The sequence below is a fragment of the Garra rufa genome, chromosome 15 (assembly GCF_049309525.1).
Source record: "Garra rufa chromosome 15, GarRuf1.0, whole genome shotgun sequence".
Classification (NCBI taxonomy): domain Eukaryota; kingdom Metazoa; phylum Chordata; class Actinopteri; order Cypriniformes; family Cyprinidae; genus Garra; species Garra rufa.
The window spans coordinates 1148066-1169353 of record NC_133375.1 but is presented as its reverse complement, the minus strand read 5'-3'; the positions used below and the strand labels follow the sequence as shown (position 1 = coordinate 1169353).

At 35.3% G+C, this 21288-nt stretch overlaps 1 protein-coding gene across 1 annotated transcript in view; it reads right to left on the bottom strand.

The window, feature by feature from the left end:
• LOC141287522 (actin filament-associated protein 1-like 2) overlaps window positions 1–21288 on the bottom strand; it is an 82316-nt gene that overhangs the window by 58552 nt on the left and 2476 nt on the right. Inside the window, exons 2-3 of the mRNA XM_073819686.1 lie at window positions 5170–5307; window positions 3633–3766 (exon numbers count right to left, since the gene is read on the bottom strand). Of these exons, the coding sequence (XP_073675787.1) occupies window positions 3633–3766; window positions 5170–5307 (272 nt within the window). The remainder of the gene's footprint in view (window positions 1–3632; window positions 3767–5169; window positions 5308–21288) is intronic.

Sequence of the window (21288 nt, the reverse complement as noted above, 5' to 3'; positions counted from 1 at the left end):
CACCATCGGTGCTCGGGCCCTAATAAACGAAGCAGATCCAATAGGGTCCTCACACCATCGGTGCTCGGGCCCTAATAATAATAATAATAAACGGAGCAGATTCAATAGGGTCCTCACACCATCGGTGCTCGGGCCCTAATAATAATAATAAACGAAGCAGATCCAATAGGGTCCTCACACCATCGGTGCTCGGGCCCTAATAATAATAATAATAATAAACGAAGCAGATCCAATAGGGTCCTCACACCATCGGTGCTCGGGCCCTAAATATTTGAAGATCAGGGTAAATTTAACTGATTTTGTCTCCTGGGAAACATGTACGTATCTTCTGTAGCTTCTGAAGGGCCGTACTAAATGAAAATGTGTGGCAAAATAAGAAAAATGTACACATCTTCATTCTGAGGCTCTTAATGCATTTTCCCCCTTCTGACGCATCAGATTTGAACCTTCTGTACTACTTTAATATGAGTCCCTCAGTTGTGCTCAGTGTGAAAAGATGGATCTCAAAATCAAACAGTCATTGTTGGAAAGGGTTCAAATACACAAAAACGCTGAAAAACAAAGAATTTGTGGGACCTGAAGGATTTTTCTGAAGAACAGCAAGCAGTTTAACTGTTCAGGACAAACAAGGGACTTATGAACAACTATCACTAAACAAAAAAAAAAAAAAAACAGCTGTGGATCATTCAGGTGTATGATCCCTCTTATTTTAGTAAAATAATTAACATTTTGCAGATTCTGTGTATGGATTCACTTTATTGGACTTCAAAACCTAAAACCCATTCACTACCATTATAAAGCTAGGAAGAGCCAGGGAATTGTTTCAATATAACTTCCGATTGTATTCGTCTGGAAGAAGAAAGTCATATTCACCTATCTTGAGGGTTAGAAAATCATGGGGTCATTTTCATTTTTAGATGAACTATCTCTTCTGTCTTCTTTCTTTTGTAAACCGGTAAGCTGACATTTTATTTACTCACCACAATCCATTTTTAGACCCTGTGTGCAGAACTACAAAATAAAACCCTGAAATAGCATTCAGCAAAAAATAATACTTATCAGTGCAATCTTTTGCACAAAGCAAAACGGTTTGCACACAACACAATCCTCTAACACAAATGAAAACATTTTCATTTCACTCATAATTTAGATTGTGTCCTTGAAGCAAATGCTGCTGTTGTTTTTTTCACCATGTTATTTCACCATGAATCACTCAAGGGGAATGTTATTTTTGATATCTTGTTGTCGTCACACAGCCCATTCATACACTAAGACCTTGACACAGTGTTGTTTGCACTGTATTTGTTAACTGTAATATACAACTACCTCAGGCTGGTAAAAGACACAAGCATATGACTTGTACTACTAAGAACGCTTCCTCAGTTGAACAATAACGCTTTCATTTATCAAGGAATCTGTTTGGATTTGGCATGCCTGTAAGCAAGATGTCAGAGTTACGATGAAACTACATTAACAGATTTTCTATTATAAATGATTATTTCCAGTCCTGGATGTTGATTGGTCCATAAGTGTTTCAGCAGTGTTATAATAAATGGTATAGCAACAAATTAAACTCTTCCTCAGCATTAAACATAGTCTAGTAAAGCCTAAAATAATTCAAATAAATACTTTATACTAAAAATCTTTATTTTTAACTGACTTTCTATTTATGCAATACAGTAAATGTGATCTGGCTTACATTAAGGACAAGTATGTGATTCATTTACATATTTTATTTACATTTACATTATTTACATTATTACATTAACATAATGCTTTTATTTTATTTATTCATTTAGTTTATTGTTGTTGCACTGAATAAGGAAATCAGATTAGCTCAGTTTCAATTCATTTTATTTGATTTTTTTTATGTATCCAAATGATTCTGGGTGACTGGAGAAAATTAAAACTTAAAATAGTTGAAGTACTAGAATTGCTAAATAGAAAATATTTAAAAAAATGAATAAAAATGACAAAAGCACAAAAATGATTAAAACTTAAACTAAAAACAAAATAGTTTAGGTGCTAGAATTACTAAAACTGAAATAAAAATAAATGAACGCTAAATGGAAAATATATAAAAAAAAAAATAAACATGACAAAAGCACATTATTAAAACTTAAACTAAAAACAAAATAGTTTAGGTGCTAGAATTACTAAAACTGAAATAAAAATAAATGAACGCTAAATGGAAAATATAAAAAAAAATAAACATGACAAAAGCACATTATTAAAACTTAAACTAAAAACAAAATAGTTTAAGTACTTAAAAGAATTAAAACTGAAAAAAAAAAACATATAAAAGCTAAAAAGAAAATATTTGAAAAATTAATAAAAATGACAAAAGCACAAAATAAACTAAAAACTTAAAAGTTTAAGTACTAGAATTACTTAAACTGAAATGAAAATAAATGAAAGCTGAATAGAAATATTTAAAAAATGACAAAAGCACACGATTATTAAAACTTAAACTGAAAACTTAACAGTTGAAGTACTAGAATTACTAAAACTGAAATAAAAATACATGAAAGCTAAATAGAAAATATAAAAAAAAATAAAAATTACAAAAGCACAAAATCATTAAAACTTAAACTAAAAACAAAATAGTTGAAGTACTAAAATTACTAAAACTTGAATAAAAAAAAATGAAAGCTAAATGGAAAATATTTAAAAAATGAAAAAAAAATGACAGAAGAACAAAATTATTAATACTTAAACTAAAAACAAAACAGTTTAAGTACTTGAATTATTAAAACTGAAATAAAAATAAATGCAAGCTGAAACAAATATTAAAGACCCTAATAAAATGACAAAAGCACAAAATTACTAACACCTAAACTTAAATGAAAACTGAAAATTTTAAATTAAAAACAAATTTATATATTATTAAATTTATATATTAATAAATATGGTTTTAGTTTGAGTACTAGAATTACTACGATTGCATTAAAAATAATAGAAAGCTGAATAAAAATATTATAGCAACTAATAAAATAACAAAAGCACAAAATTACATTAAAACGAACTAAAATGCAAACTGCAAAATGCTAAATTAAAAAAATAAATAAATAAATAAAAGCTACATACTAAATACTAAAAGCTAAATACTGTAATATTATATAAATAATATTAGAATAACACTAAAAGTCAGAAATAAAACATAAAATAGCGTTCCAAGCTCATTACACAAACGTAACATGAAATGTCATAGTATATAATATTAAAATAACAATGAACACTAGCATTATGTATTTCTAAATAAAAATAAATATTCAATGAGTTAAATATGTAGGGCTATGTGACATGGATGGAGGGGCTGGTGACGTGATGTGACTGGAGCAGTTATTACATTCTGATGAACGATTAGAAAGCCAAACATTTTTTCTTCGGAAAACTGACTATGAACAGATGAATGGTCCACGATAAGACTAGGAATGTGTATTATGTAATCAGGGTCCATACCAACTCAAATAATATTTGCTTGTATGTAAATGGGCTTTCATTCAAAATAAAAATCTCTCTTCTTTGATAAGCCAAATACTATTTAGTCTATTTATAGCTGATACCATGTCCATAATTCTTTCATTAAGTATTACTACATATCATGACGATGTCTGGAGGCCTGGACTCACCCCGGGCTGCAGGCGGTCAGTAGAGGTGACTAGAAGAGCTTCCTCTGTGGAATGAGCCTCAGCAGTGGTGCTTTCCCTGAGATCACTGGGGCCTCCAGAGGGACAGTTCATAATCATGTACTCTGCATCCTCCGCTGAACAGAAAACACATATAATCAGCATTTATTTACACAGAAATGAGCCCAAAACCCAAAGTGAAGCTATAAACTGTGGTATGAAGAGGTTAGCCATTCATAACAGGGGCATTTACATAGAAAAGTCTAACAGATTGATCTTTGATCTTTGAACATCTGTCCCTCTCAACCTCTCCATGACCCTGCACTGACTCGCTTTATCCTGTGACTATTCTCAGTCTCCACAGCCGCAGGTGGATCTCAGTTATGACAGTTATGAGAAAGCATATAAAACATGCCGGCTGTGTCGGAGCTGTGCTGCAGCAGTAGTTCACAGATGGGGTGCTTAACAAAAGTGCTCTCTTTAAAAGGATATTTCACCCAAAAAGGAATATTCAATTCTGTCACTAATAAATACTCACCCTCATGTCGTTCCAAACCTGTAAGTCCTTTGTTCATCTTCAGAACACAAGTTAAGATATATTTGATGAAATCTAAGAGCTTTCTGCATAGACAGCAATGCAACTGACACGTTCAAGGCTCCGAAAGGTAGTAAGGATATTGTTAAAATAGTCCATATGACATCAATTGTTCAACCGTAATGTTATGAAGTTATGAGAAGATTTTTGTGTACAAAGAAAACAAAAACAACAACTTTATTAAACAATTTCTTGTTTTCTGTGTCACTCTTAGACACACGTTCATGAGAGTACCCCGATGCTTGCTGACGCTTGAACTTTTCAGTTGCGTTGCTGTCTATGCAGAGTCAGAAATGTCATTAATTTCATTAAAACTATCTTAATTTGTGTTCTGAAGATGAACAAAGGTCTTTCGGGTTTGAAACAACATGAGGGTGAGTAATTAATGACAGAATTTTCATTTTTGGGTGAACTACCCCTTTAATTACAATTTAAGATCAACAAGTATAAAATATCAATTTGAAATTGAACTGAATATGCATTCCCTAAAAAATAATCAGCATCAATGAATAAAACATTTCAACATTACTTATATTTACAGTTGAGCTCAAAATGTACATTCTACAAAATTTACAACTGTACATATACTAACTTTCAGACATTAGTAAGATTTTTTATATATACTATGTTTATTTTGAATACTTTTAATGTTTTTATTAAATGTTACAATTATATTTTTATATTTTAAAATTAATTTTTATTTTCTTATTTTTTTTATTAAAAGTTTAATTAAGTTATTAAAATGTAAAAACATATTCATATAGAAAACAGTTATTTTAAATTAAAATCATCTTTCACAAATTACTGTTTTTACCATATTTTTGATCAAATAAATGGTGAGCGAACTTTTAAAAGCATCAAAAAATCTCACCAACCCAAGTATGCAACAGTAATGCATACTTAGATATACAATCACACATTTTCTTCATATAATCAAGTGGTTACCTGGTGCGTCCTTATTGTCCTGTAGTTTATTTAGCAGCTCTGAGATGGATTTTTTCTGGGCCTGAGCGATATAACTGAGATTCTCACTGTCCAGAACCAGCAAGAACGCCTGCAGGTCCGAAACCAGCCGAGCCAGCACTGCAAAAATCACAGGAAAAAAAGAAATGAAGTATCAGTACACAAAACTGAATCAATTTTTTACACATTATACTTGCATAATCTACAAAATTACAGCTTGACTGAAAATGACGTACATAATAATAAAAAATCTTTTCTTCACACATCCCACATCTTATCTCAAGCTCTTCACTAACACTGTCCATAATTAAAGGTGACATATCATGAAAATGTGACTTTTTTTCCATGTTTAAGTGCTATAATCAGGTCTCCAATGCATCTACCAACTCAAAAAAAGTGAAAAAGGACCCAACAAATTTGTTTTGGTAAGCCTTTTTCTGCAAGCATGTGGATTTATTGATTTATTTACTCTATATTACGCTGCTGCCACACAGAACTTATATAAACATGCAATTTCTTTCCCAGTTGTTTACCTTCATGGACATAACCAACTGTTTTTGTAACTCCTGTGTCTTTTTAACATAAACTTGTGTGTATTTGACTGTTCAAACGCAATTAGACATGAAAGAGAGTTTAGTTTAGTACTCACATGCCATGTGACAGCCGCTTTATGTGCACGTGCTTCGGATGTGTGCGCTTAGAAAAACATTTATCAGAAGTTTAACCTCTTAAGCTCTTTGGTATATTTTGTTATATTTTTTTTTTACTGATTTTGGAACGCCTGAATTTAAAACAGTGCCCTACTCACATACATTGGAATAACTTGATAAATGGTCTCATTTCACAGAAAATACCCTAAATTTTAACATGGGTGTAATAATTTATATTTTGTATTGCATTTATTCATAATTTTATGATAACTTGAAGAACTTGAACACTTGAAGAACTTCCAAAGGCACCGTTGACAAAGACGGGTGAGAGTGAGGCTTTCGAAGTCAAAGTCAAAGTCAAAGTCAACTTTATTGTCAATTCTGCCACATGGACAGGACATACAGAGAATTGGAATTGCGTTACTCTCAGACCCATGGTGCATACAAGTAACATTAAATACAAAAAGTGACATTAAATACAAACAGTAACATTAAATACAAAGGTAGAATTAAAAAAAATAAAATAAAATGAATAAATACAAATAAACATATAATATATAAAAAGAAAAATACAATATACAAGTAAGGGCACATGGTAGTGCAAATCATGTAAACATGACTTTCGACTTCACTGCCAAAAAAAGGAAGCGCGGGAAGAAAAGCCGCCAGGTACCTGAGTTTGCATTGAAAGCAAATAGATGTAGTAATAATTTTCACTCAGAATGTGCTAGTAAATTCCACAATTAAATACAAAGAAACTGTAAGTAAGACATTGAAATAACTGTAAAATGTGAAATGTGTCTGAAATAGTATTGTCCTGTAAAATGTATTGCAATAATGTTTATCTACAACCATTAAAATTGCTTTTACAGTATAGAAAGAAAGAGGAGGAAAGACAGGTGAAGAGAAAGTTCAAGAAGGAGAGAGAGATAAATGAGGGAAAAAGTCATAAAGACAAGGCTGAAAAAGAAAGAGAGACACTAAGCCTTGAAAAGATAAAAGAGAGAGGACATGTGCAGCAGAAAAATACAGAGATGCAGAGTCTCGAAAATTTGATAGAGGGAGAAAGTGGGCATAGAGAGGCTGGAGAAAAGAAGAAGAGAAAGCTGAAGAAACAAGAGACCACTGAGCCAACTCCACTTTTTGTGGAGGTCAAACTTCAGCAAACTCCAGTCAGTCCTCCAGTGAGATCTTTCTTTTTGAAGCCAATAGAGGGAGAACTTCCAGTGCTTCCAAGTGTCTCTGAACACTTTGCTCTACCAGCCGCTCGCTTCAAGTCCCTGCCGCCAGTTACCAAACCGCCCATGTGTTCTCCAAAGCCAGCTCTTGCACCTGAGGAAGTGACCCTGCCAGGTACTCATCTACAGGTGGATCCTCCAAGTGTCTCTGAACACTTCGCTCTACCTGCCGCTCACTTTAAGCCCCTTCTGCCAGTGACCAACTGGCCCATGCATCCTCAAAAGCCATTTCCTGCACCAGAGGAAGTGACCCTGCCAGGTACTCGTCTACCAGTGGATCCTCCAAAACCGTTGACGGCTCCTCCAAGTCCCACTCCAGCATGTGATGAACTGTTTCATTGGGCATAATAGGTCTCCTATAATTTCTGCTCAAAAAGCAGAATGTGCAATGCACTTGAAGGGGAAATAGCTGTGAAGTTATGAATATATATAAATCCAGAATGAAAACAAACATGAATGCAGCCTGACTAACCGTTAATAGCTACAGCTAAGTGTTTCCAGGAACGAACTGTTCGATTTATTAAACCACAAAAGTAAACAGCCGTGATGATTGAATTAGGTGAGATTTTCTATCATTCCTTCAAGACACTAATGTTACGACCGAAACAGAGAACTCCTAAACTGCTGATTTATTTACTCTCTCAGCTGAGTAAGTGTGCTGCTCCATGCTGCTTTGCATTATTTATACCAAAGTGGCTTTATAACAAGGTTAGAGTGCATTCCTGCAGCCAAAGCCATTCATCACATTAGACTCGCATCCACACAAACATCAACACATGCGCCTCTCGCACACACGCTGAGGTTGTACCTTTACTGCGTGCTTCTAGAGTCATTTTAATATTGATTCAACCAACTTCTACTATCAAGTAACCAACGGCTGCAGATTTTCGCTGCTGTTATATTTGGTGACATGAGGAAGAAAAGAGGCCTCTACCTGTTTTATCATGGTTTAAAGTGAGGCCTGCTCTCTGTCTTGCCCTTATTATGTTGGCTACAGACAAACAGGCCACTGTTCAAGCCCTTACCACAGTAAACATACAGAGACTCCACACACTGTGTATATTACACACAGACACACATCAGTGGGCCTTTGTGCTGCACTCAATCCTCCCTCACTCTTTCTCAAACATCATTTGACACTTTCTCCCAGCCGGTTTCTCAAAGTCCATGCTGTTTGCTCAGACATGCATTACTATTATTATTGCTCATAGTTAAGTTTAGTGATTTAAACAAACATCAAAAACTGACATGGAAGAGAAGAATATGTTGATTAAAGTCATTTTCTTTGTACTGTACACAAAAAGTATTGTCGTAGCTTCATAAAATTACAGTTGAACCACTGATGTCACATGGACTATTTTATCATTTTCCTTATTACTTTTCTGGGCCTTGAACATAGTAGTTGCATTGTGGTCTATGCAGGTTCAGAAAGCTCTTGTATTTCATCAAAAATATCGTAATTTGTGTTCTGAAGATAAATGAAGGTCTTACGGGTTGGAATGACATTAGGGTGAGTAATTAATGACAGAATTGCTTTTGGAAAATATGCTAAATTGTACTTTTTTACAAAGGTATCTTCAGAATAATCTTTTTCTTTTAATGTCAGACATTACTAGTCTGTCATAATATGTCAATACGATCACTCTTTGGTGACCTCTACACAGGCCAGCTGTTGTGATAGAGCTGAATGGACCTTTGAAAAGATCTCTGTAGGGAAGCACATAAAGACCTGCGTGACGCTTCTGAAACACACGGCTACTGTTATTTCACTATTCGCTTAAAAATGGTTTTCAGTCCTAATCTGTCAGCGCTGAGGCCATCTACCACACATGCTAGCATACTATATGCTTAAACAGCAAATGTATTTACCATTTAACATTTCATCAAGGAAAAAGTTATCACTAAATACTGATAACTCACTAATTTTAAAAATCACACTAGTGATTGCTTTTTTGAGATAATCAGATAATACTTTTGTAGCAAAGGTCGCAAAGAAAGCATGCTAGCGGCATGATACCACAGCATGATCCACAGCTGTGTTTTTTTGTTTAGTGATAGTTGTTTATGAGTCCAATGTTTGTCCTGAACAGTTAAACTGCCCGCTGTTCTTCAGAAAAATCCTTCAGGTCCCACAAATTCTTTGGTTTTCCAGCATTTTTGTGTATTTGAACCCTTTCCAACAATGACTGAATGATTTTGAGATCCATCATTTCACACTGAGGACAACTGAGGGACTCATATGCAACTATTACAGAAGCTTTTAACACTCACTGATGCTCCAGAAGGAAAAACAATTTAACTTATTTTGTCTTCTGGGAAACATGTAAGTATCTTATGTAGCCTCTGAAGGGCAGTACTAAATGAAAAAATATGAAAAAAAATAAATAAATAAATAAGAAAAAATATACACATCTCCATTCTGTTCAAAAGTTTTCATCCCCTGGCTCTTAATGCATGGTATTTCCTTCTGAAGCATCAGTGAGTGTCTGAACCTTCTGTAATAGTTGCATATGAGTCCCTCACTTGTCCTCAGGGTGAAATGATGGATCTCAAAATCACACAGTCATTGCTGGAAAAGGTTCAAATACACAAAAATGCTGAAAAACCAAAGAATTTATAGGAAGCCAAACACAGCAAAAGTGGGCCGAAACAGAGCTTAATGGACCGAGCCATTTCATCGACTCGACAGTGAAGGGAGGATGTGTTTGCTAGTACCACCAAGCTAAAATACTTTGATGTAATGTAATGAAAATGTTAGCTAAGCACTATAACGACATGACATTCACAAAGCAGTCTGGAGTTAAATGATCTGCGCAGACATAAGCGTATTTAGGTAGATTTTGAGGCGCATTACCCTCAAAAATAAAAGTAATCCACTGCGTCCTCAGTGGTTTAGATATTGGGAGAAAAAGAAGACTTATGTTTAGTCTTACATTCAATAAGAACAGCAGGATTGCATACAAGACATTTTTGGCGTTACAGCTGTTCAAGCGTGGAGTAAATGGAGGACAGCGTACAACCAAAAACAACTTGTTAAAGGTGGAATCTATGGCAATAGAGGACTGTCAGTTAGAGGCTGTGGGTAGGGCCTAAACAATGTGATGTCACACTGCTTAGAGAATAAAAACGGCATGCCTAATGAGACTAATTTGGTTTAATGGGGATTAATAAATAAGGAGTGGGTGGATTTTTATCATTGTAGGGTTGTTGTGTTCACACACTGCCAACATACACTTATGGTCAAACACTAGAGTTCGACCTATGTATCGGTTTTGCCGATTAATCGGCACCGATAGTTCCGCCAATCAAATATCGGTGCCGATTAATTGCCAAAAATCCATGCCGATAGTTTTTCCAGGTTGGGTTCATTGCTAGAGCGGCTGAGTCCCCATAGTCTTTGTTATACAACACAAGAGCGGCCTCTAGTGGCGGATATCACTGACAGCACATGCAGTTTGTTTAGATACGTGACACCGCGCGCTGCACAGAGCGGGACACTTCAAAGGTGATTTACAACATCGGCAACCATTACATGTTTTCATATCATTACTAAGTGATTAATTTGTTGACTAGATGCTGCTTTATTGGAGAAAGCAGTATACTTTTGCCCATTTGGTGTTCAAATAAACTCTTGTAGTCCGCCGCTTGAATTGAATGTGACGCATCCGGTGTGTGTGACTAAATTATTTAGATTAGATATGAACTATGAACTAACTGTAATGACCAATATATAATTAATATTCATATTTTTATTCATTTACAAAATATGGTTCAGTAGGCTACTTGTTTTAAATAGTAGAGCACTATTTATTTTCCATTCAGTAGCCATTTTAAAAACTATCGGTCGATTAATCGGTTTCAGCCAGTGTGGTCCAACCTAGCTATCGGTATTGGTAAAATCCACCGGTCGACCTCTACCAAACACCATGTAAAAGTTTTAAAAGTAAAAGACTTTGCATAACAGGTGCCCTTACAGCAAATAAATTGGCTAACAGTAAAGCAAGTCGTCCCATGGAGGGCATCTGCAGCGCCAGAGAGAGAAGAAAAGTGTAAACGTGGCTCCTTATCCAAGGCCGAGCTTTTATCATTTGCCAAAGAAAAGGTCACAGTTTCAAAGGATGTCTCTTTGAAGCAAAACTTACTGAAACCAGCAGTAAATAGAAAATGTAAAGCTTTGACAACAAAAAAATTAGGTTTAGAAATAAAATTGTATTTTGTTCACTAATAATTATGTGGATTATCTTATATTTGCATGTACTTCTCACACAGAAGGTTTGTTATGTCTGTGATATTTTTATAATAGTTTCCCTGCTGGTTTTAACTGGTCATAGCTGGTCAGCAGGCCGGTTTTAGAGGGGTTTTGGCCACTCCTTAGCTGGTCAGGCTGGGAGACCAGCAAAATGAGCTACTTCCAGCTTAAACCAGTTTAGCAAGGTTTATAAAAACTTTTGAGCTTGAACAGAAACTGAAATTCTGGTCTGTGCAAACCACTGTTCTCAGTTCACACTGTCTGTTTTCCCAAATAGGGTACCAGAGCTGAGCATCCCAATTGTGTCTATTCTGAACTCGGTCCCATGTCTGCAGGGTGCAGCGGTGGTTTAAGGCTCCAGCTGTGGCTTCATCTCCTGGGAGTAAACATCTGAATTCCCATGGGTTTATACAGGGTCATGGGTGAGTACTAGTAGACATCTAACAATGCCTCAGCAGCGCTGCTCAAACAAACACTTCAAGAACTGTAAAAAGAGCCATGAGAATGCAGTAAATCCCACCACAACTCACGTAACTTTCTCATATTGGGAAAAATAGAGATATCTATAATAAATCTTAAAGATATCTTTAAGAATCACTAATATATTACTAACAGATATGTAGGCCCACATGGAATCTGTTGACTTTTTGATGTAATTGCACCAGCTTTTAGGAGAAAACTTTGTACATGATGGTTATTTCCATTCTGTGAAGGGGTCAAAGACAAATTTACAAGATAAAGAAAAAAAAATTGACCCATGAAATATCATGTGGTTTAACTATCATGTAAAAAAATAATGACATGTTTTCCTTATGTATTATTTTTTATTAATTAAAAAAAAAAATTAAATCAGAAATATAAAAGTTGTTGGGTAGTCACATCACATTCTACATATTGTAAGAGACATTTTAACTGTTGTTGTACAAAAGGTTTTAAAATATTGTTAAGCAATTTTAGAATATTATTATTTATATTGTTAAATATATATATATTAATAAAACCTTTAAAATAAATTTTTGAATGAAGCTTTTTTCCTCATTATAATCAGAAGAGTATAGAAGCCCATTCCGCCACTGAATAAAAAATAAAAAAAGGTTATTGTGACTTTTATCTCACAATTTTGACTTTTTTTCTCAGAATTGTGTAATATAAACTTACATTTGCGAGAAATATTTTATATCATGCGATTCTAACTTGCTTTCTCAGAATTGTGAGATATAAACTCGCAATTGTGAGTTATAAAGTCCAGTTTTAAGGGGGAAAAAGGTGTGTTCTCAGAATTGTGAGTTGATATCTCACAATTCTGACTTAATAACTTCTAACTAAGTGTTATAAAGTCAGAATTCTGAGATATAGACTCAAAATTCTGAGAAAAATGTCAGAATTTTGAGTTTATTTCCCAGAATTGCGATTTTTTTCTTGCAATTGTGACTTTATAACTCGCAATTACGAGTTTATATGATGCGATTCTGACTTTATTTATCAGAATTGTGAGTTTATGTCTTGCAATTCTGACCTAATAACTCACTTTCGAGTGTCATAAAGTTAGAATTCCGAGATACAGACTCGCAATTCTGAGAAAAAAGTTAGAATTTTGAGTTTATTTCCCGGAATTGCCACTTTATTTCTCAGAATTGCGAGTTTGTCTCGCAATTCTGACTTCGTAACTCGCAATTGCATTTATATCTCACAATTCTGACTTGATAACTCACTATTGCGTGTTATAAAGTTAGCATGCAGAAATATAGACTTGCAATTCTGAGAAAAAAGTCAAAAAGACTTTATTTCCCAGGATTGCGACTTTATTTCTCAGATTTGCGACTTTATTTCTCAGAATTGCGACTTTATTTCTCAGAATTGCAAGTTTATTTCTCAGATTTGCGACTTTATTTCTCAGAATTGCGACTTTATTTCTCAGAATTGCAAGTTTATTTCTCAGATTTGCGACTTTATTTCTCAGAATTGCGACTTTATTTCTCAGAATTGCAAGTTTATTTCTCAGATTTGCGACTTTATTTCTCCGAATTGTGACTTCATTTCTCCGAATTGCGACTTTATTTCTCAGAATTGCGAGTTTATTTCTCAGATTTGCGACTTTATTTCTCCGAATTGCGACTTCATTTCTCAGAATTGCGACTTTATTTCTCAGAATTGCAAGTTTATTTCTCAGATTTGCGACTTTATTTCTCCGAATTGTGACTTCATTTCTCCGAATTGCGACTTTATTTCTCAGAATTGCAAGTTTATTTCTCAGATTTGCGACTTTATTTCTCCGAATTGTGACTTCATTTCTCCGAATTGCGAGTTTATTTCTCAGATTTGCGACTTTATTTCTCCGAATTGCGACTTCATTTCTCCGAATTGCGACTTTATTTCTCAGAATTGCAAGTTTATTTCTCAGATTTGCGACTTTATTTCTCAGAATTGCAAGTTTATTTCTCAGATTTGCGACTTTATTTCTCCGAATTGCGACTTCATTTCTCCGAATTGCGACTTTATTTCTCAGAATTGCGAGTTTATTTCTCAGATTTGCGACTTTATTTCTCAGAATTGCGAGTTTGTGGCTTGCAATTGTGACTTTATAACTCGCAATTGTGAGTCTATATTATGCGTGTCATAAAGTTAGAATTCCAAGATATAGACTCACAATTCTGAGAAAAAAGTTTGAATTTTGAGTTTATTTCCCAGAATTGCAACTTTATTTCTCTGAATTTTGAGTTCATGTCTCAGAATTCTGACTTTATGTCTCGCAATTGTGACTTTATAACTCCCAGTTGCGAGTTCATATCATGCAATTCTGACTTTATTTCTCAGAATTGTGAGTTTATGTCTTGCAATTCTGACTTCATAACTCGCTCTTGCAAGTTTATATCTCACAATTCTGACTTAATAACTCACTATTGCGTGTTATAACGTTAGCATTCAGAAATATAGACTCGCAATTCTGAGAATTTTTTTTTTAATTTTGAGTTTATTTCCCAGAATTGCGACTTTATTTCTCAGAATTGCGTGTTTATGTTATGCAATTCTGACTTCATAACTCGCAATTGTGTTAAAATCTCACAATTTTGAAAAAAAAAAACCCTATTTTTTATTTTTTATTCAGTGGCAGAAACGTACTTCCATAGGTTTTATGCCCTCAAAATTTTTTTTACATTCATTATAATATAGGAATTAAAACATGCTGATCATTGAAGAGGTGTACATAATTTTATGTATTTTACATTTGTATTTATTAATTTTTAATGAATGAATACATCCAGACAAAAAAGACCATCTTGCCATCAAGCAAAAACACACGTTAACTTTGGCAGCCCTACTATTGAATTTACAATAGTAAATTCAACTGAATGTATATTATCCAGTAACTTTGGTTTTTGCAAACATGAACATAAACAACAAACCAAAGCAAATAAAAGACGTGTGTGAAGGCATAGCACACAGTTAAACATTATACAGAAAATACCAGAAAGCTGTTTTTCTTCAGGAAATTGGGCCTGTAAAGGAGATGGCAAATATCACTTACATACAGTAGTGCCTATTCCAGAAAGCTTCCTGTAAAAGAGAGATTTCTGTTTTCATTTATCGAACACACTGACCTTCAGACGTGACAGAGCTGGCAATGAAGTGCTAACAGTAAAGTCATTAAGCAAACAGAGCTCCAGCCAGATGTCAATGGCTGACTGTGACGGTGCTCTCTGCCCTTCAGATTGTCATCCTCAAGGTCTCAGTCTTCACACTACCTTCTTTTCTTCTCTAAACTACAACATTTCTCACTGCTACACTGTATTGGCAACTCTTGACCAGATGTTCAGAGCAATAGCCTTCATCATGTTTTTGCGTATGTGGGAATCTTAAAAAAAAAAAAGTTCACATGTTATTGTGGTGTTTTCACATTTAGGTTAAATAACATTTGATTCTTTTACAATTCCACTGTTTCTCGTAGACTTGAGCCAATAACAACTGTCTGCTAAGAAGTCGCCCCACCCATTCTCACTTGCTGCAGGAACTGTAATATGTGTGGAGGATAAATATTGAGCATTGTCATAACAACATTTCAAAGGTCAAAGAATCCAGCTACTGGCTTCCGGCAAAATCAAACACACACAAACCTGCATCCTTTATCACCTCGAGGTTCAACTAAACCTTTGTTTCTGAAGTCACTTCTACACTCCTAAAGATATACAGCTGAAGTCAAAAGTTTTCATACACCTTGTAGAATCTGCAAAATGTGCATTATATTACCAAAATAAGAGGGATCGTGCAAAATGCATTTTTATTTAGTACTGACCTGAATAAGATATTTTGCATTAAAAAGACCCACAAGAGAAAATAATAGTTAAATTTATAAAAATGACCCTGTTCAAAAGTTTACATACACTTGATTCTTAATACTGTGTTGTTACTGAATGATCCACAGTTAAACTGCCCGTTGTTCTTCAAAAAAATCCTTCAGGTCTCACGAATGCTTTGGTTTTGCAGCACTTTTTGTGTATTTAAACTATTTCCAACAATGACTAACAATGATTTTGAGTAAATATAACTTATTTGGTCTTCTGAGAAACATGTAAGTATCTTTTTTAGCTTGTGAAGGGCAGTACTAAATGAAAAAAATATGATATTTAGGCAAAATGAGAAAAAAATGTAGGCCTACACATCTTCATTCTGTTCTTGTTTCCTTCTGGGGCATCAGTGAACATTTTAACCTTCTGTAATAGCTGCATATGAGTCCCTCAGTTGTCCTCAGAGTGAAAAGATGGATTAAAATCATACAGTCATTGTTGGGAAGGGTTGAAATACACAAATGCTGAAAAACCAAAGAATTTGAGGGACCTGAATGATTTTTCTGTAGAACAGCAGGCAGTTTAACTGTTCAGAAAAAACAAGGGACTGATGAACAAGGGAATCACTAAACAAAACAAAAACACAGCTGTGGATCATTCAAGTAACAACACAGTATTAAGAATCAAATGTATGTAAAGTTTTGAAGTCATTTTTATATATTCAACTATTATTTTCTCTTGTAGACTATATGTAAAAGTATTTTATGTGAAATATTTTATTCAGGTCAGTACTAAATAAAAAATAACATGCATTTTGTATGATTCTGCAAGGTGTGTGTAAACTTTTGACTTCAAATGTAGGTTCTTCATTGGCGTTAAAGGATTGGTTCAGTCCAGAATAAAGATTTCCTATTAATTTACCCACCCCCATGTCATCCAAGATGTTCATGTCTTTCTTTCTTCAGTCAAAAAGAAATTAAGGTATTTGAGTAAAACATTCCAGGATTGTTTGTTATATAGTGGACTTTAATGGGGACCAACAGGTTTGAAGGTCCAAATTACATTTCAAAGGGCTCTACACGATCCCAGCCGAGAAATATGGGTCTTATATAGTGAAAAAATCGGTCATTTTCCAAAAAAAAAAAGTATATGTATATATACTTTTTAACCATAAATGCTTGTCTCACACTAGCTTTAATTCATGCATTACGTAATTAAGTTGAAAAGGTCACACGTGACGTAGGTGGAAGTACCAACCCAGTGTTTACAAAGTGTACAAAGAGTCAAACACCCTTCACAAAAAAAGGTAAAACAACAAAGTCGGATGATTTTGAAGTTGGAAAAGAAAATAAGAGTTTTTTGCCTACCCTGCCTTTTCTGGAATACACATACAAAGAACTAAACACGCATGACCTTTCCATTTTTTTTTTAAACCCGTTTCGCTAGATAAGACCCTTATTCCTCGACTGGGATTGTGAAGAGCCCTTTGAAGCTGCATTGAAACTGCAATTTGGACCTTCAACTGTTCAACCCCATTAAAGTCCACTATATGGAGAAAATCCTGGAATGTTTTCATCAAAAACCTTAATTTCTTTTCGACTGAAGAAATGTAATGGCAGAAAAATCTACTGCCTGTGCACACTAAAAAGTCTATGTAGTACTTTACATCATAGAAAGTGCCACTGAACATTTTGTACCCATTTCATGAACATCCATGTACTGTTTGATGAGGTAAATTACTATACACTTTGTAAAAGTTGTACTCTGTAATTTCATTATCTCTATATTTAACCTTCCCTCTCTGTGACCGAACCCTAAAGAAAAAACGTTTCGTCCTTTGAGAGCATTTGCCTGTAAATCACTTTACATTAATTCTACAGCATAAATTCATTTTGGACTGCTTCTTTACATTTCAGGTTTTGCATGCATAAACTACTAATAATTTGTTTTTCTAACAATCGATATGAAATATGAGCTTTTCATCTTATGTTCTCACACAACAGTGGCTCCATTCATATTCACACAAACACGACAAGCACTTCAGGCTCATTGTAGAGATGTCACGTTCTCTGAGGGGGCGAGACCACCCTCTGCATTTGATTCATTAGCAAAACTAATGCCCCGAGGCACATGGGCGTCGTCAACATTTCGGAAATGCCTCGAACACCCACTCTGTGTGTTTGTGTTGGTGAGGACACAGAGAGACATTTTGCATTTCTGGCCAAAATGCTTTAAAAGGGTATATAACCTCTGGTCAACTGATTTGACCCCTTGTTGACAGCTGACCCTTTTGTCTGACACAATAGAAAGTCTGTCTGCAGAGAAAAATGAATGAAATCTCAAGCAGAGGTCCATGGTAACACTCTAGCTCTCATAGCAGACACAACACAGACACACAAGACTGCCAAACAACAAGAGAAATACTGCTATGTGCTTTCTAATCTCATGCAAATATTAATTTAACTTTTTGTGCTCTAGCGATTAAAAAACTGCATGCATCTTCAGGAAGAACACTGTAGACAGATATGCTTTCAGCCTGGTTTTCTTCTGATTCTTAGCAGAAGAACATCAGAAAGTCTTCAGAAATGCTCAGATTCTCTGAGCCTTGGCACTCAAGTGGGAAACACAGGTTCGAATCTGGCTTGCAACAGTTCTGTTTCCCCCTTTCCTTTTCTCATACTTCTTTTGCAACATTGTGAAAGTCTGTACTGTCACTTTAGATCAATATAATGCATCACTGCTGAACCAAATGATTAGGGATGCACCGATCCGTATCGGCCGATCACTTGCGCGTTTTGTCAGTAAAGCCGGTTCTGTAATCAGCGGTAAATGCCATCAGGTGCGTGATTTCACGTTGAGCCGTATATACTACACACAGCCGTTGTTCACTGACGAGCTGCGCACATTCACACTGATAATGAACATTGATTTGCGCAGCTCGTCAGTGAACAACGGCTGTGTGTAGTATATACGGCTCAACGTGAAATCACGCACCTGATGGCATTTACCGCTGATTACAGAACCGGCTTTACTGACAAAACGCGCAAGCATGATCGGCCGATTCGTATCGGTGCATCCCTACAAATGATTAAATTAAGGTTTTTGAGGAAAACATTCCTGGATTTTCTCCATATAGTGGACTTCTATGGGGATCCAAATTACAATTTTAATGCAGCTTTAAAGGCTCTAAACGATCCCAGTCGAGGAATAAGGGTTTTATCTAGCAAACGATTGGTCATTTTCTTAAAAAAATAAAAATGTATATACTTTTTAACCACAAATGCTCACGTAATCACGTTGGAAAGGTCACACATGACATAGGCGGAAGTACCAACCCAGTGTTTACAAAGCGAACGTGCAAAGAAAGTCAAACGGCCTTTGCGGAAAAAGGTAAAACTTGTTGTCGGATGATTTTAAAGTTGGGGGAGTAAATGAGATTGAGTTTTTTCACCCAACCCTCCATTTTTTAACCAAAGTACACAGACGAAGAACTTACCAAGCATGACTTTTCCAATGTGATTACGTAATGCATAAAGTCAAACATCACAGAGCTAGTGTAAGGCGAGGTTTTTTCAATAGATAAGATCCTTATTCCTCGGCTGGAATTGTGTTGAGCCCTTTAGCTGCACTGAAACTGCAATTTGGACCTTCAACTTGTTGATCCCATTGAAGTCCATTGAAATTTTTTCTCAAAACCTTTAGATCTTTAAGGCCGTGAGTCAAACAGGCCCACTGAGTTTCGTTCTGATCGACCTCCGTTAACCTCGTCTAATAGGTGCTCAAAGTTCTTTGGCCTATGGCAGCCATGTTTTTTAAGATAAGCAAATGTCCTTATAGCCACTTGTGGCACTTTGGACCAAGACTATGCGTACCAATATTAATGTTGATAGGACAAACAGTTGCATTATGGCCGTTTTTGTGTTTTATCTCTCCTTATAGTGCCACCAAGTGGCTAAGCTCTGCAACTTTTTTCATGTGACCTCAGATTCAGCTCTTACATACACGTTGTGAGTTTGGCGAAGATATCTCATTCCGTTCAAAACAAAGCTATAGCCATTTTAGTAAAGCAGCAATGCCCCTTTCAAACGTTTTTTTTTTTAAATTCCTTTACGACTGAGAGTGGAAAGTTCAACTTTTTTTTTTACAATTATTGATATTCATTCTCCAGAGAGTACTCCTGCACTGGTTTGGTTCTGATCAGGCGGAAAACCTAGGACTAGTTTGCAAAAGTAGGTGTTTACAAAAATATGCAAAATACCCCAAAAATTAGCCAAAAGTCACTTTAAGTTGTGTGTTTTGTCCAGCGTATGCGGATTCCATTGACATAAGACACTTGAGTCTGTGACAAACAAGTTTGGAGTTAAGAGCTATTTTATACTTTTGATCACTGTAGCGTCCCCATCAGGCTGATTGGGGCAAGACTTGGTGATGTTGTAGACAATGTGAGTACTACCATCCCTCCAAGTTTCAAGTCTCTAGGACTTACGGTTTGGTCTGCCCGATAAGTTTTACATGGAGATCGCAGATCCTTGGCCATTCTAACAATTACAATAGGGTTTTAGTGCTATGCACATAACCCCTAAACAAATATTAAAAAGCTTCACAACTACCATTATCACTCTAGAAGAACTCTGGGTCATAAATATTTACACAGATCCGAGCAAAAGTGCAGTTTTTGACCTTCTGCAATTGTTTGTTTCACTAATTCCATCCCAATCACCTCTGAATATGATGCATTATACTGGAAACACAAAATCTGCACTTGAACCAATCAGAGTAAAGAAGGGTAGTGTAAAGTCTAACTGAATAACCCAGAGATGTTGACAGTTTTGATTTAAGAAGCGCTGTCCTCACATCATCACCATTTCCTGTGCCCGCAGCACGACGGCCACCAGAGCCTTTCAAGTGGCACTGTGTTTAGAAAATGAGCAAACACAGAAAAAATGCAGAAACACACACATACACTCACATCTAAATATGTTTAAACAGCAGTTGATACCACTATGGGGTGTAACCACACGATAACCAAATAATCAGACACGGAGCCTGATGTCACAAACATATGCACACCTCAAATCAGTGTCTGTCTGATGATTACAGAACAGTGTCTGACTGACAAACTACTCCATGAATCCAAGATGTGGGAAGTACAACAACAGAACTCATTTAAACTGTGTTTGGAAAAGGGATATATCGGATTAAATGGTCTAGACAGAGATCCTAACAAACAACATGACACAATGTGTGAATGAATAAGTTATGACCAATGAAGCTATTCTGGAGTGGATGTTATGCAATTTATATCATGGAGGAAAGAGAAAGAGAGAGAAAGTGTGTGTGTGTGTGTGTGTGTGTGTGTGTGTGTGTGTGTGTGTGTGTGTGTGTGTGTGTGTGTGTGTGTGTGTGCGTGTAGGAGGTCACATTCTTGTTTTGACCGATAGTGACAGAACAGGGAAGAAGAAAAATAGTTTGTTGAAAAAAAAATGCATGACCAATCTGATGTGGCAAAAATCTTTTTTTTTTGTAATTACTGACATTGACAGTATTCATTATATATTTACGTATTTATTCTGAAATGTTCTCAAAAGATTCTCTAAATTATTGCATTTTTTCATATTTCCTATTTATTTCAGAGCCTAGTGTGACTATTATTTTTTTGACCCTTTAACATTTTTTGGTTG